At 32.5% G+C, this 18,427-nt stretch overlaps 1 protein-coding gene across 10 annotated transcripts in view; it reads right to left on the bottom strand.

Moving 5' to 3' along the window:
* Positions 1-18,427, bottom strand: part of LRP1B (LDL receptor related protein 1B) — a 666,036-nt gene that overhangs the window by 139,922 nt on the left and 507,687 nt on the right. For all 10 annotated transcript variants that reach the window (XR_011098017.1, XM_068687099.1, XM_068687103.1 and 7 more), the window contains 3 exons: positions 18,190-18,341; positions 17,775-17,899; positions 14,184-14,555 (listed from right to left, as the gene is read on the bottom strand). Coding sequence is in view for 9 of the 10 variants with exons in the window: in XM_068687099.1 (XP_068543200.1) it covers positions 14,184-14,555; positions 17,775-17,899; positions 18,190-18,341 (649 nt within the window). In the remaining variant the exon portion in view is untranslated. The remainder of the gene's footprint in view (positions 1-14,183; positions 14,556-17,774; positions 17,900-18,189; positions 18,342-18,427) is intronic.

Here is an 18,427-nt window from a genome sequence, read left to right as displayed (position 1 = left end):
CAATACACTGTTTTAGTAAGCCACAATACCACACACTTTCTTTCTACATAAAAAATGCGTTAGAAACAAAAGCAAATATTAATAAGCAGCTAAAACATATATTTTACATCCAGAAAAGATAAATTGCATCTGATTTCAATGTATAAAAGTGACAGACTGTGAGAATTAGTAATTACTTCCTACCATTATTTTTGAATTACCACAGAAATGCATGTTGATTACTTCACTTATTATTTTGTTAGAAACAATTTTAGACCAGAAGGTTCATACAGCTATTAATGAACTATAGAAGACAAGACCTAAAAATATAATAAGGATTACATTATGCTGATTATTACAATTTACACTCAGCTTTCAGGAAGATGTAATTTTTACCATGCAATTCATACACACAGAACAGAAAGTCCCCAAATCACACCAAAAGTTTAATCACACCAAAATTGCTAACACTAAATTAAAACTATGAAGTAAATAATTAATCAGTATTTTAGATTTCTCTTTCTTTGCATTTGGAGATCTCCTGATTACATTTTCATGATTTATCTGTAGAGAAGTCACAGCAAATTTCTTACAGAAGAAAGAACAGAAGAAATAAATTGGATGACACTCCTTAAATGGAGGTGAATATATGTAGAAAAGCTATCCCTACCTATGGAGGGGAATTAATGAATAAAATATATTCAGTTCACTTAAAGTAACTCAAGAAAGTGAATGAGTTTTCAACTGGCATTGAAGGCAACTTGAAAATTACGAAAAATTATTCTGACCATTGTAAAGGTTACCTTTTAGATAAGAATTCTGGATGTGACAAAGATTTCTTTAAGAGCGATGGCCATATTCAGTTATTTTTAATTTTAAGCATGAAAACATATTGAGATATAGCAAATGAATGCTTCTTTCCTTATTTTTTACTTTATTTTATTTTTTTTTAATATCCACCACAATTTGAAATCAAAGAGAGGTAGTTCTTTCAAACAGCAGGACAGAGATGTGCAAGTACTTTAGTACTTTAAAACCAGTTAGAACATGCCTGAATGCAGGCTTATAATCAGCTATGGTTTACATAGTTTATGGTATCATCTTTCTGTATGATAAATTAAGAAAGCTAGTTGCTTCGTTCTTGGATATTGCAACCATGAGCTCCCACACCACATGCATATTACTTTATGCCAGGAATGAATGAAACAACTAATTCCTCTTGAAATGTACTCTGGCATGGTTCTGGCAAAAAAAATATGCTGCTGAAACAACACTGCAGGAAGTATAAACAGTACGATGCCAGACTTCATTCCTTTTGTCCACAGACCTCCCAACCACTGAAATCTGTACTTCTCAAACACACCATAATTTTCTCACACTATACTTCAGAACATGCAAAAATATTCCTGACAACATAACATTAAAATATTACTCTTATGGCTGACATGGCCAGCACAGTATTTTAGGCAACATGAAACAGATGAAATCCTAACAAGAATAATTTCTCAGAGCAAGAGAAACACAAGATAGGATTAAATGGAAACTTGGGATTGTCTAAAACATCATTAAGGCACTAGGCCAAGCACTGTGTACGTGAACCATTTTGCACCCTGGTTTGGATCCTGGATTACTTCCAGGGCAGAAATCTGAGATACAGGTATTGATACATTTCTTGGTCAATTTTTGCAAACTTTTGATTAAACTGTGAAATTAAAAGAAATTTTAGGAAAAATGATAAATCATAAACATATAGAACCATGAAAACAATTCTAATTTAATCTATTAATTTCCATTTCACTTATGTTGAATTCTTCCAATTTGCCATTGCCAATTCTGTATACTATACTGACATTTTCTGACCAATTCTGCATATTACTTATCATGAACAAACCATCAGAGCATTTATCCTTTTTTTTTTTTTTTTTTTTACCCTTTCATATCTATGCAAGTTGAATGTTCCCTTAATTTCCTTAATTATGCAATTTTTTCGAAAAATGAAACCAAGCCTTTTGCTTGGTGGATAAAGACATAACCCTTAGGAGGTGAAGATTTAACCAAGATTTGCAGCAAATCATGCTCTTCAATTGAATGGCACCTATCAGAAAATAACAACAAACCAAACCAACCAAACAACAACACATTTCCCTCATGTAACCTTTTGAATTTCTATCAACTTCAGCTTTGTTACTTGTCTGTACCTGTCAAGAGATTCAAAAGCAACCTGTTTATACAACATAGACTAAGACTGTTCTGTACTAGAAAAAGGATAGTGATGTTCCTGCCACAACTAAAATGATTAAAATGGTCTTGAAATGGAAGATATATGTGGGTTTACTTGTAATTTCTGTGCTTAAGAGGTCCTTATTTTTCTACAGAAATCATGTTCTTGTATAATCATTAACATTATTAAATTGGACCAATACATCAAACTGCAACTCCAGATCAGGGTGTGTAATATATTCTTACAGTATGAATATTATGAATAATGAAACAGTCACTTCTAAATTTTAAGAAAGAGAGTCGTGGACAATTTTGCCATATATGGAGAAACATTTAGCATACAGATGAAAAATAAATATTCCTCTTATTTTAATTAAAAAATTAAATGTTCTGTTTTAAAACACCTTGCAATATACGCATGTTCTGAATGGACAAGAACTTCAACAAAGTAATCAATAAAAACACTATTTAAGAGAGAACAACAGCAACAATTCTAAAAGAAAAAAAATAAAAGCTAATAAAAATACAATAAATCTCTAAGATTAAGAGAATTTCAAAGTCTTAGACTTAAGAGAAAAAAAGTTATCTGAAAGTTTATTGCTTAGAGTCAGGCTGTAAAAGATGCCCAAAATCAAATATCTGAAAGAAGTTCTTCATGGTGAGGGTGATGGAGCACTGGAACAGGCTGCCCAGGAAGGTTATGGAGTCTCCTTCTCTGGAGATATTTAAGGCCCATCTGGACGCCTACCTGGGCAGCCTGCTCTAAGGAACCTGCTTTGGGGTTGGACCTGCAGGGGGATTGGACCTGATGATCTTTCCAGGTCCCTTCCTGTGATTCTGTGATATTCAGTTATGGAAATGTGTTTTCATAAAAAGAATTTCAGGAATTATCTGAAGTATTTGTGATCTTTTAAAGATCTCCTTAAAGATCTCCTTTAAGGTCTCCTTATAGACTGATCTCACCTTTGAGCAACCTAAATGTGAAACTATTAAACAGCTCGGGTGACCTGTGAGTGGATGATGAAGTTTTGTTAAACACCACAAAATCACTTTGACTAAAATATATGCTTAGTCAAAAAGAAAAGTCAGTTAGAAAGAAAAAAGAAAAGAAAGAACACTATATAAACACTATCTGTAAGACAAGAATTAAATGCTAACTAAATATTGTCTGCTGAAAACACATACCAAATGCATATGTTTAGTTCCACTGGAAATAAAAATCCTGAAGAAGTAATACCAAGAATTCTCCTTTATTTTTCAACAAACTTTTTTGATCATGTTGCTCACTTATGAAATTGAGAACTCCACCGAAACCAAAGAGAATCATTTAATACTTTTTAAAAAACACAAATCTGTAAGGAAAGTGATTTTAAAGTCAGTGACATAAGGACCAGATGGTAAATGCTACAGTCATCCAAGATTTAGATAAATTCTTACAATGGAAAACAAAACAACTTTTGTTCTTATTAACATTGAGTATGAACAGGATGAATTATTCAGTACATCATGTAGAAAAATCTTCAATATAACTAGGATTTTTGGTTGTTTGTTTGTTTTTACATTGTTTGTTGGTTAAAAATACGTTTTGTTTTACACATGGTAGTCAAGAAACATAACATGCATATAAATTATTTTAAAGTGTCACAAAAATTAAGTGTAATTTAAAGCAAGTACCAACTAAGGACAGAAGTGGCCCTCAAAATGGTCCTCTTGCCACCTTCAGATGCCCCTCCTCAAAACTAAATCTTTTATCAACTTCGTATTGCCAAAGGTCACTAGAGGAGACTCCAAAGCAACTGAATTCTAGTGTCACATCATTACCATTTTGCACTGAAATTATTTTGAATTTACTTAATTCTTACTCCTTAAGGGATACCCTAGACTACATAGGGCTTTTGTTGTTGTTGCAGTTACTATATCATCAGATATTCAGTTACTTTAAAAAATAAGGGAAATATGTTCTCATCCTGTTTTGTGCTACAATTGGGGGATTCAATCCCAAATCTACTGACAGGATGAAAATTAGTGATTTGTTTACTCTCAGACTCATATTTTCATAGCATCATACAATATTCTGAATTAGTATAGCATAAAGAAACTGGAAATGAAAAGAAACACATTTGTTTCACTGACATATTGAATTAAAACACTGATGGCATTAGATGCCTACAGCACTGATTAAATTTATTCTAGGCATGAAGCAACAGTTTATGATTTTCACATGAATAGCATACTTAAATGAAAGGAACATTAATACAATATGATATTAATATACAAATACTCACATTATTCACCTGCCACTGACATTCTGAATTAAATCAGCAATGGGGTGTATAACTGATTAAATATCTACACAAGAGAATGCAACAGCTTATGATTTACAAAGGCAATGGTAGAGCGATCACATCATTATGTTGCCAAATGCTATCTATCACTTTTACTGAACTTAACGAAGATGGATTGCATACCACAGATGAGATGCGGCCTATAAATATTGTCATGCTGATCTTCATCTGACTTTCCCAGGGAAAAGACAAGCAACAAATCAATAACTGAAGAACTCAGATTAGAGCTCCCTGATTACTGCAAATACAAAATAAATACTTAAGGGTGTAAAGTTTAAATTATCCAATAGTTCTAGCCACTGACTTTCGGTAATGTATATACTATTTCACTGTCTCCTAGATTTTGATCTATCTTCTGCAAGTTTTAAAATTTTCTAATAAGTTTACAGTAAAAACTTTCTTAGTTTTGACTGCATAAGTTCAACTACCCTTTTCATTTAATTTGATATTCTTACACACTCCTTTTCTTTAGCAAAGCTGATAAGCAAGAACTGTCAACATTATAAGGCAAAATAGTGTGGTTTTATAGTGTTTTTTTTGTTTGTTTGTTTGTTTTTGTTTTTTATTATTGCTGAAAAGCCAACAGAATAGGAAAACAGCATAAACTACACTGATATCAGAACTTTGGAGAAGGCTTTAATACTTAAATGTACTTAACATTTAACACCTGTTTCATTTTTATGTACCTACTAAATTAGTTTTCACAATTTACCTTTCAGGATACAGTCTGTCAGTTGTTTTACCAGACTGGTCATAGGAGATGAAACTGCTTTCTGTCAGTCTGTTTGTGTAAAATTACCACGATAGATAACAGGTGATCTCAGGTGAAAAAAATGCCTCACAAGCAGCAAAACACCCAATGAAAGGGTTATAGTTCACATAACTAACTAAATGTACAATTAGAACTCTAAATAGTTATTTCTCTTCTACTTTCCTCTTCAAGTAGCCAGAAGGCAGGAAGTCATTTCTGCTATATAAAATTCTAAGACAATAACAAGCTGTTAAAACAAAACAAAGAAAAAATAAATCAAGATAAGTTATATTTGACTCAAAAATTAGAGACTGATTTAATTTTTTAATTGCTTCTGACATCAATCATATATATAACAAGCACACAGTATGTTATATTGTAACAGAAACCTTAAATATCAAATATGACAGCTCTGTATTGCAACAGTTCAATTAACTCATTATCCTGTTTAGCCTATAAATATAATTTTAGTGCACATGTAAAGTTTGCCAAAATTATACCATAAATCACCATTTTTCTATATCTGTTAAGTATAAAATCATGCGGTACAGTACTAGACATTAAAGATGCAATAAGATAATATAAACAGAGGCTTTGGGCTCTTGCAGGCAAGAACTACCTTAAGTAGAGGACACAAAAAATAGCTCCGTGGGTATAATGACTAACTGACTGCAGTAAGCATGAAAGAATTAACATTTCCTGTGAATGAACTAAAGAGAAATAAAATCATTTTGGAATCTTGGGGGGAGGGGGGGGGGAGGGAGGGGGAAGGCAAACAAACACCCTCATTTTTTTAGAAAGTAGAATACTGGAATCTCAGATTCTAAAAAGTTCAGTGACTTTCTACTTCTGACAAGTGAAAATTCAGTCTCTGTGTGATAACTATTCACAGAATACTTCTTAAATATGTGGCAAAAAGAAACTAATGGGTAAGTATCTTTCTGGATTTATAACATTGACTAAGTCTGCATCCATGAAGATATATAAAATATTATGTTCAATCACTGTACTTGTGAAATAAGTATGGCATGAATGGCAGGCAGATGCCCAAGTAGTAGGATGTTTATTGTCTAGTCAATCAGCAAACTCATGAAGGTCTACACAAAACACCTGATGAAACTGCTCAGGCAAGGAGTCATTCTAATTAAGCATGGAAAAGACCATGAACGTAACCTGCAGTTGATGACTTTAATCATACTTAGATGAACTAGTCAGCCAACTGAAAACACGATAGATTTTTATTGTGTGAACTAACCAACCAATGGAAAAGTAATGATAGAGGGAGGATATTTCTGTGCAATGAAGTGCATTAGATATTGATTAAATGCATCTCTGGGATGGCAGTGGTAAACTCCAGTTTGGAGCTGGACAAGGTACGTGAAGCTGGACGTTTAAGAGCTGATCACCCATCAATACTTAACAAACACTTGAATGCTCACTAATAGGGTGTTATAAGCTATGGAGTGCTGATAATGTAAACAGGACAGAGATACTGGAAGGAAAGACTCAGGATCAGTCAGCAAATCATACAGTGTTCATGGGACATTTTGCCACAGCTGCTGATGTAAAGACATCAGCAAATTTACACCAGTAAAAATTTAAAAGCAACATGGAAAGTTGAAGCAGTTACAAACTGTTAATTCTTTATGAATCATCTCCAGTTTAGGAGGCAAAAGCACCTTTCCTGAATACTGAGGATGGGAATGCTAGCGAACTGAAAGATCAGTGTATGTTAGTTCCCATCTTAAATACATTTCAGTTTCATAGTAGGAATAACTAAACAAGCCATGGAATGTGCAAAAGTATATATTCCTAGAATAGTAACTGATAAGTATAAAGTTAATAAATGTTATCTAACTATATACTTATTTACTGTACAGATTGTAAATTCTACCCATTAATCATAATATACCACCACATACAAAAACAAAATGTATTGATAAACCAGACATTTTCTTTTTTCTAACAAGGTAGCAGTTGTAATAATAATTTTAGCTTTTACTACTTAATGTCTTAGGTTTAGCGATAGTCTCTCATTTTTACCTTGTTAAAAAGTGAACATCACTGGAACTATACCATATACAATTAAAATAAATGCAATTTGTTTACAGAACTAAAAGCAACTATATTAAAGTATTTATCTTTAACAGATTAAAAATTTCTTGTGGAGAAGAAAGCTCAACAACGACAGGGACCTCATACAATGTACCAAATTTAATGCTCTGTAAGAGAAATGGGAATATAAATGCCTTTTTGACAGTTAAATTGGAGCCATTTAGTTAGCAAGAATAGTAGCACACATTGGAACACCTTTAAAAGATTCAGACTGTAAAAAGCCTTACAATACATCACAGGATCTGACACTTTATGTTAGCAGTGAATAAATTTTTGCCTTCTATAGACACTAGTGCCTGAAGTTCAAAACAGAAGCAGTCTTTTTTTCACATAACACTTTCTTTCTTACCATGAAGGATATTACACTGGCAAAAACGTCTTAGTGTAATTGTTTACATAGTTAGGAAAAAAATGGCTCACCAACAGTATCTCATCTTAATACTTCTTCCCATTTCTGATTGCTTTCTTTTGCCTGTCCTCCCCTTTCCTCTCTCCTTCAATTTCCAATTCTTTTTTTTTCTTTTTAGTGTTGTACCACTATATTAAGCCTACTTGAATGCTGCACTCTTCTATAGATACCCTGAGGCAGATGTTGGTTAACGAATAAATTGTCTCAAACCTATACCTATGATAAAAAAGGAAACTGCATTATTAGCTTAGCAGCTCAGGCTCTTATTTCAGAAAGTATTCCTTGTATAAACATAAGCTTTGAAGCTTTAAGCTTTGAATTTTGCACTGTACACATTAAGAGACCACTTTCCAAATATACAGGTATGTCACTGGACTGTATACTTTCTTAAGAAAATTTTTCTAACACCATTGACAGATTGAACCTTATTCTACATGACAGAAATAAACCTGGCCTAGAAATTCTGTGATTCTGTGATTCTGGCAATCTTGAAAAAAGGATGCACTGTGATATTTAACATTACGACAATTGTATGTGCGTAGTCTTACCACAGCAACACAGTAGGTCTGCAGCCTCAGATGCATGTGGCTCACTCTGTCAAAAGACATAGGAGTCAGCATGGCCTCTTCATCTAAGCTCATAGGGCATGTCCACAGAGTTTGTTTCTATGACCACACCACACTTCTCTGTTGTCCTCAGTTTTGCCTCCAGAAATGCTGAGGCAATTTCTCGCTTCTGAATGCACGTTAGTCATCAAATAGCATGCAACTTACTCTGTAAAGTTAACCTTAATTTGCATTTGTAGTGGGATGGAAGACAGTTCACAGAGATGGTTCATCAGAGAACTGGTTTGAGTTTGTCTTCTCTCAGTTCTCAGTTGATAGAAAGTTTAGACTTCTTCAGACTTACAGACCCACAGTTTCATGTTCATCAGAGAAGGAAGAAGGGACATGGATGCTGTAATAGCATTTTACTTCTAGGCAGACAGAGAAGGAGGGATACCAAAGTAAAGAAGAAAAGGTCGGCAGATGGTTTGGGAATTAGGGCTTAATCATGAATATCATAGAAGGATAAAACAAGGTTCACCCTGTTCAATATTATGTATTTTTGGACTAATGGCTCAATCCACGGTGATAATAATGTTTCCTAACAGGAAACAAAAAGTTTAGGATACAACCCATCTTCATAATTTTAAATGAATTAAGGCTCCAATTAGCTGTTTGTTCCACCCAAACCATGAAGAATCTACCTTGGGAATAATATGATATCTTCCACTGGCTTTCTCTAGGTCAAGCTGAGACCTCCCATCCAATGTAGAAAAAAATTCTATTCAGATAATCACATCACTAATAAGAAAGTCAGCAGGCTATTTATCAGTTGACAAAATAAACAACAGCCAATGGGAGATGTGGTATAAGAAGGGGATACGCATGAAATATTAAAAATCTCTTATATTAAACAGATGTTTGTTTCCATTGAAACATTTTCAGTCAGTTCAATCTACTATAAAATTACTTTTAGATGGAAGATAAGTCTATTTAGACCTATACAGATTGAAAGTACTTCATATACTTTTATCAGAGTGCATATGAAATGGCTTCTAGTTTGAACATTACAGAAACATTCAGAAATTTGAAATAATGGTGTTGTTCCACCTAGAAGTGTTCAACAACAAAGAAAAATAAGAACAGAATGCTCTCCAGGCTCCCTTTGAGATGAGAGTAAACCATATTGTCCCAAATGAGACTGATAACTTGCAGCAATTTAAACAACTCACATTTCCAAATATGTCCTTATGTAACCTTATGCCTTTAACTGCTAGTGAATGCTATTCTTTTCTGTATAATGTTCCATTACCTCATTTTAACCTAAGTTTTCAGTAACAAATTCTTCAACAGAATGGCAAAAGCTGGGATGTCTGGTTCAGGTAGGCATTTAAACACCTGTTCAGAGATGGCCAAGCGAACCTACTGATTCTTGTATTTAATGTCTTCTTCAATATCCTAGAATGCCTGTAGTATATTGGGGCTTAAAATTAGATAAAATTAGAAGACAAACAACTTTCAAAGTGTACATAATCTCTCTAGACCCCTCCTAGAATATTAAATGATTTAGGATATGATTTCCAAGTCACTGCTTCTCATAATCAAAAACTCCAGAATGCTTACACAAAGTGAAAACATAGTCCTTTTTGCAGAGTAAATCCTGCATGATTCTTCAAACTGGAAGAACAGAGAAAGTATGTATCAAAATGTATTTTCCAAATATAATCCCTTTGTGTTTTGTTTCATACAGAACTACCATCAACAACAAACAACAGGAAAGTCACAAAGTTTCTCATGATTTATGAAGAAAAAAGGCACTTGGGATTCTGTTTCTTGGAACTGTAAAAATACAGTTTGCCTGAACAGGTTTCTGAAGCTTTTACAGCACAACGGGATACAAAACACGCAAATGTATAGCCAGTTTAAGTCACAGAAGCAGTCTAACATGTCTAAAGTGAGCTGCAAGGGTGATCTTCACAACTAAAATGTGGAAGATTAAGAAAAGAAAGTGAAATGTACCATCTTGCATCCTTTCCTTTTTGGAAGGAAAGACTGAGATCAAAACACATGATAAAGAAAGCAGTCTTGTCACAACATATTTAAAACAGATATTGCTATAATGATGCTAATTTTAAAAATTTAAAACAGATATTGCTATAATGATGCTAATTTTAAAAATCTCCACAGACTGGATAAGACTCTACATGATGCTATAGTAACAAAATCAAGAGCAATACCGAGTGGTTAAATAATTCCTCAATCAAAATAATATTTATTTGTGAGACATCACTGCCAAGAAAACGGAATTTTTACAGGTCAGCAGTCAGGCCCAACTCCATCCAGTTACTTATCAAAAAAAAAGAAAGAAAAAGTCCCTACTAACTGAATGACCAAAGGAAATAAAGTTAGAAGTTATGAAAGAATTCACTCCCCAAACCTATGCTGCATAAAAATAAAGGTGTTAAGGAATGGCATACTGTGCACATGCTACACTGTTGTTTTTGTTTGTTTGTTTGTTTTGATATTGCTCTTTCCTGCTGAAGACAGAACCCTATCAGGTACCAGGTTCTTGGTGAGTTTTGAATCTGTTTTTAGTGAACTGGAACAAGTTAGATAAAGTTGTTTATATGCTGTAAATCTACTTTCCCTGAGCAGAAAATGTGTTAGCTAATGGGTTGTTTATGAGTTGCAAATCTGTTCAGTGAGGTGAAAATTTGTCAGATAATGGGTTGTTTATGAATTCTAAATCAATATTCAGTGAGTCGGAACTATGTTAGATAATAGCTTGCGTATGGGTTGTAAATCTGTTTTCAGTGAACTGGAAACATGTTAGATAATGGGTTGTTTCTGGGTAGTAAATCTGTTCTCAGTGAGCTAAAAACATATTAGATAATGGGTTGCTCGTGAGTTGTAAATCTGTTTTTAGTGAACTGGAAACCTGTTTAATAAAGGGCTCTTTATATATCTTAACTGTTTTTAGTGTGCAGAAAAATTCAATAATGTGTTGGATTTGAGTGGCATATCTGATTTCACTGAGGTAGAAATCCATCAGCTAATGGATTCTTTATGAGCAGAAGATCTACATTCAGTGAACTAAAAGTCTGGGACAATAATGTACTCTATTTTCACTATTTCACTCAAATACAGTTTTATTTATTTATTTATCTAAATAAAGTTTTGCCTGATTTGTAAACCTCAGCTTAATGAGGTCAAACAAGGTTGTAAGAACCACACTAGGTAATTCTAATGTGGTTTTGTATCCCTTTCCAGTAAAGTAAAATTTGGTACAAATGCCTACTGATAATTTGGGAAACAAAAGACAGCAAAATAAATGTCAAATATGTTATCTTTTAATCCTGCAATGAAATATTATTAGTGAAATTTGTCAGCTGGATTCCATTCACTAATTTTCACTATTTTCATAGTCAACATAGAAATCAGAAAATTTTCTGTCTTACAGTGAATGGAAGCATTGATTTCAGGTAGTCATTTTGTTTGTTTTTCATATTTGGGTATCACTTTTAGTCAAATACTTCTACTGTATCAAGCAGCCCCATGAACTATTTCCTGTTTGCAGGGAGAGAAAGTCATGTGCCAACTGCGGAAAGGAAGGATATGTGGTACAAGAATGCCAATTTTAAATGAATCACTCAACATAAAGAAAGGTTTTTAAAACATGTGAAGGAAAACAATATAGTAACATATGTTACTTTATACTGTGATGTGATATCCCTTCTCACTTATAATGAATAACAACCAAAGCATTTCTATAAAAACACCCTTGTTCAGAACTATATCCTTAGAATATACAGTACATTTCTGAAGGATACAAAATTTCATCTGACATTCAATTATTCAGAGTGCTGACTCTGCTAATGAAAAATGAAATCAGGCATATTAAGATTACAAGTAGAAACACTGTCTAACAATTTCTTAAAAGTATAATTCTCATTTGTGCTCTATGGAATGTTCTTGTACAACAACCCATTATAAAGTAATGAGGAATAGTTTATTGTTCTTTTAAAAATCCAATTTGTAGCTGCATTGTTGCTTCATCAGTATTTCTTTCTCCTGTTTTAAATGTAAAATTCTCCAGTGGCTTTTCATGTAATGCTTTTCATCCTATCCTACAACACCAGAGTTAAAATAACATTGTATCATCCCTGCACACGTGAGCTGGCTGTCTCTCTTGTAGAGCTAATCTCAGCTCTGAATCTCTAGGTTTAATGCTTTCCAGAGAGTAATGAGAATATCCTGACAACATTGCTTAGTTTCCTTTTACTGTATCTTAATATGGATATCATTAATTCCTCTATAATATGCGCACATAAAAACTCAAAATTAAATTTAAAAAAAGGCTTTTGTACCATATTCAAAGATGCTTTTCCACTCTTTAATGTGAACAGTTTTCATGACTGGGAATAGCTTCTTAGAACCACAGTGCAGAGGTGCACAGTGATACAATTATCCAGTGTAAACTGTAGAATATAAGTTCATCACTTTGCAGCTGTTTAGCTTCTTTCTTTTCAAAAAGATTTTTTTGTTAACATGCAGTAGCAAAGGGCAATATGTTCTACATCAAATGTACTTCAATTTTTCCAGTAACTTTCTTTTGTCTTCTTATTGTTTGACCCAGACAAATAGCTAAATGTAGCAATGCCACAGGCAATATAACATGACAGTAGAAATTCAGATGAGAATTATCTACAATACAGGGAGAAAAAAAAAAAAAGAAAGAAAGAAAAAAAACAATAAAACACTTCAGACATTATGGAAAATGGCTACCAAAATGAACTATTGCCTGTGGAAAAAAATAAAAACAACTCAATCAGTATTTGAAAAAATAGCATGAAGAACCATAGTAAATATATGCTTCTAATAAATAATTACAGATGAATGATTTATGGCATATTTTAAAACCATTATTAGAATATAAATATTAGAAAAAATAATAAACTAAAATAAATATTAGCCAAGAAATTTAAGGCAGCATATGATTCTGGAATGTAGTTTTTGTTGGTAAGATTTTCAGATGGTTAATATTAGGCTATTGTTCTCATACATCCGTATTCAGATTTTCCTTGAATTTGAATTTTACCATGACAAACCACAAAAATTTGCATTAACTTTGAATAAAAGTTATGCTAGACTTTGTGATGATATTGATGTTGATTCCTTAAGGAGTGACAGGCCTCAAGTATTTAGAAGCTAAAAAAACCATCAAGTTTAGCAACTCCCCTTGCTAACGTGGTGAATGAAGTGAATATGCAAAGTTACTGAGTAAGCCTCTCCTTGAAAAGGACAATTTCATAGGTTAGAGTATGCCTCAGATAATCACTGAGTACAAGTTGCTTTTCTTGAACTGACTACAAGAATGGTGAGTCAACTGGACACACTGACCATGGTCCCAATATTTTTATACCGAGGAACGGTTATATCAGCAGAGGTATCTTACAGTATTCCGCTCCCACTAACGGAACTTTCATGCCTAGGCAATGTATAATGAGGTTTGTTAGAAAAGCTCCAAAAAATTACAATAATACAAATGAAATATCATGACCCCCCCTCCCCTTTTTTTTTCTAGTAGTATGCTTCACATGTCGTAAGATTGCTATAAATTATTTTGAAGTTGTAATACAAAAAGATAGTGTTTAAATTCATCTTACAGGGAAAAATTGTAATAGTTGTATTATATGCTTATGTATAGTAAAACATTATTGGCATTTTTAACCCTATGATGCCAAGTGGTTATCAACTTTTGACTTAATATGTGTTATTCAAAGAAAATACATATAGTGTGAAATTATTTTTTTACTCACTTTCTATTAGCACTTTTCTGCCCGACCAGTTGTCTGTAATAACTTGTATATTTCCAAAGTGTGCATCACTGAAGAATATCCGATTAGAACCTCTTCCTCTCAGACTGTAGTCAAAAGCAAGAGCTATCACATTTTTGAAGTACTCTGGATTTTCATATGGCCTTACTGGTGAATTTAAGTTGGTTTCATCAGAAAGATGTATACTTTTTAATATTGTCCTTCCTGAGTATAACAGGTAACCTTTATGTCTTAGGCAAGTAATTCCATCTTCTGCAAGATAGCCATGTGCACAAGCACAAGATCTTTGTCCATTTCCCCGATAAAGGCAGAGTTGATGACACCCACCATTATTCTTGGCACAAACATTAGTACCTATAGGAAAAAAAGAAAAAATAAATCTCTCTCTTGTACAATTACAAGTAACAAACTTAAATCAGAATGCAACTTTACACATTCCAAGGATTCTTCTCTTAAACTTTATCTACAGTACAGGTAAATCAAAGGCCAAAATAGCAAAGAATATATAATTTCAATGACAAATAGACAAAGTAAATTTTAAAGTAAACAATCTATTAGCAAACATAACTAATTAACATTCTTTCCGATTCACACGTGTATATACTTTATAAATAGATAATGATTGAATGGATTTTTCTTCCACATTCAGATGAAGACTTAGATAGACACCTATGAGCTGTTTCAAATGCTTTGAAATATTTTTATTTTTTTTTTTAAACACCTGTTACTGGCAAAGAGTAAATTTAGATACCATCAGAATCCTGCACTGTTCTTAGTCAATTTCTATCAAAATGAAAACATATATATTAATATGTACAAAACTGTGTCAATCCAGGCCCTTGTTTTTAATAACAAGGTTTCCTAACATTTTGTTCTATTTTCTTTTAAAACCTGACTTTAAAAACTTACTCTCTGACAAATGCATTCCATTAAATAATCATTGTCAAATTAGTAAATTCAATGACATAAACTTCACTTGTTTCAAGCCATATTTAAAATTACAGTAATTGTCAATAATTAGGACCTATTTTCCTTTGTCTTTTTTTTTGGACTATGTATGAAATACAATTATAGTTAGTTTAGATAATTTAGTTTCTGTTTCTGACAGCATTTTCCATACAACAACTCAGCTCTTTCAGTTTTCCCGTTTCTGATTTTTTTCCAGATATTAAAAAAAGAAAAAAAGAAAAAAAAAAAAAAAAGAAAAAAAAAACAGTCTCAATAAATTGTTTTCTGGTAGAAAACCATTATAATTGTCGGGGAATAAGTAGTGTCTTTGTTGACTGCATTTTCTAAGTGCTACATTTCAAGCTGAAGATACATTAAAGCAAAAGTAATGGGGGATGAGAGTTAACTTTCCCTTTAAATTAGAAATGTTGCATTTTGAGTTCCTAGGCAAAATTCCATGAGAAATATTCCTGTGTAGTCATGCAAAAATATTGGGAGATTATCTGTATACATTTGCACTTGTGGTCTCTTTGAAGAAGTTTTTGAGTTTTTATTAGGCTAGAAATGTTAATATCTGGTTGGAAGGATGAGTTTGAGAGAAAGGCAAATACATGAAAGAGATTCTCAAGTTTCTAAAATCTCTCTTTGAAAATTTCAGTGCTTCCACAGTTCACCAGCTGTAAGTATCTTAAAAAACAGCCAGCTCTAAAAACAGTTTAATTAAGGCGTATCCTTACAAACAGCACTGAAGGAAAGTAGGAAATCACTCGCTTAGCACTGCAGGGCTGGCTCATCAGAAAGGGTAAAACAGGTGTTTGAAAAAAAAAAAGCATTAATCATTTGTCAATCATCACAGGTTCTTTGTGTAGTTGTTTTTTTTTTTCTTTTTTGTTTGCCTTTTTTTTTTCCTTTTTTTTTTTAATTAGAAAGTCAGGAGACTAGCTAATTATGATTTTTTTTAAGGAGCATTGACTACTTCTAGTTCAGTAAACTTAAATATATATATATATGTATATATAAAATAGAGTTATATAGAAAAAAATCAAAAAAATATTTTTCACCTGTTTTTTCCCTTTTGTCCTTCTGGCTCACTGACAGCCCCTCCAAAAGACATTAACCATTTGTACCCTAGTAAAATTTGAAAAATGTATTAAAGATTCATCATTCAGTTATGTTTTTCAAACTAACATTAAAAGATTTTTAGCCTCAGTAACCATTTCTCCTATTACTAATGCAATCGAGTATTTCAAGCTACCAATAAAATCATTACATATAATTAAGCATTTTATCCAATTATATTTTCCTAATCCTAAAATACAAAGCCCTTCCAAGCAAGCAGACATTAACTATTTCTAGCCTAGTCAAAAGAAATGGATTTTCTATGGATATTTTTTATCCATAAAATATTATGTCTACAATACGGTGAAACTGCATGCAAAAATCTTTAATAAAATTAATACACGTGCTCATTGTTATTAAAACTATTTATTATTTTTTTAAGAAAAAAATGAAAAGACTGTTTATCTTATTGATTGTTAAATGTTTTCTTTCGAAACAGATTTATTTTACATTTCATATTTAATACAGTTTTTTAGGAAAGATATATATAAAAAAACAAGGTCTTCAGATACATGATGTTGTGATTAAAGCAACTTTTGAGCCCTACCAACACTAGAAATATTTGTATTAAATAGTTTATCTTTTCATGGTAATACTTTCTTTCTCTGTGATTTTGAATATATATATATACATATATATATAAATATATAAATATAAATATATATGAATATATATATATAGACATAATTTGGGCTGAATTTCCTGGTAGCAGTTTGTTCTGAGGAAATCATTACCATTTGCTGGTAGACTTCTTAACACTTTTGATAACCGAAACAAATACATGAAACAAAGATATTGTTTACAAAGGTGATACAATCACGTCTCTATTTCTCACAAAATAGTTCTTGTTTTTTAAGATCTCTATTGATTTAGAATTTTAGGAAAGAAAAGAAATCTAAAAGAAAGGTTACTCTTAGTGGAGAATAAAATTCAGCCATTTTTATCTTTATATCATAAATCACAGAGAGTATATGATAACTTTTGTCTCTTCAATTTCCAAAACAAATCAAATTCCAATGAAATCCAATTATTTACAAGGTCTCTTCCCACACAAAATTGCTGGACTGAAAACCAAGGAATTTCAGGAAATAAATATTTGAGAGACAGAGGCTGGGATTTTCTAATCGTGAAAGAAAATTCTGCTTTCCAACAGAATTTTGAGACAGCCTGAGATTGTTGCTTTTTAAATCACAGTTTAAGGTCTATCTCATTCCTACAGAAAACAAAAAGGAACAATACAATTTGTTCTGGTTTTAGACTTTCTCCTGAAAACACTCAGAAGGATTTTAGTAGAAATTGTACTATATATAGTTTTTTAGTATATTAACTTAAGCTAAAAACAAAACAAAACAAAACACAAACAACTTTAAGAGTAAATGTGGAGATATTGCAAAATTTATTGCCATAAATCATTGATTATTTAACTTTTTGTATGCTTTAGTATACATAAAATGTACCAGGCAATAGTAATTGAAACACGTAATAGTATCCTTAAGAACAGCCAACCTTTCTCTCGTGCTCTATTAAAGATTTTCACTTCCTTCAGGTTTATTCCAAGGCCAGTCCTCATGGTCACAGCATCCGTGGCCTCATTCTTGTGGCCTCTTCTAATAGAGCCATTTGCATGTGCTCTGCCAAAAAAGTTGAAGATGTCTGATCAACAATCCTCAACTAATTCACACCAAACAAATGACTGAAGGGCAGTGGAGAGTTTGCCTAACAGAAGGTGAAGAAACCTTGTCTCATCTATGATGCTGATATGCTTAGCTTTCAGTATCAGAAATACCCTTTCTTTGGAAACTGTGTAACTTTCTGCAATCCATTCTCTGACCTTGTTAAGGAATGGCTAATCCTACAAAGGTGAAACACCTGGCACTGAAATAACATTTTGAGACTCAAATACTTATGAAAAATAAATTACCTGTCAGACCAGTAGATGTAAGCTCCAAACACCGCGACAGAAAACATATCCACATTGCTCCCTGACAGCACAATCTCCCGATTCCCTCCACTTTCAAGGTCAATCCTTTCTATCTTGTCGGTACGAGCATCACACCAATATAATTTATTTTCCTAAAGATAAATTTTAAAGGAAACATCAACAGTCTTGTCCAAGTTTTTCATTAAGAGTTATTAAGATTACAGCAAAGCGATAAACC

This window comes from Anas acuta, chromosome 6, assembly GCF_963932015.1.
Source record: "Anas acuta chromosome 6, bAnaAcu1.1, whole genome shotgun sequence".
NCBI lineage: Eukaryota > Metazoa > Chordata > Aves > Anseriformes > Anatidae > Anas > Anas acuta.
The sequence above is the reverse complement of the archived record's forward strand: the minus strand, read 5'-3'. Positions and strand labels throughout refer to the sequence as shown.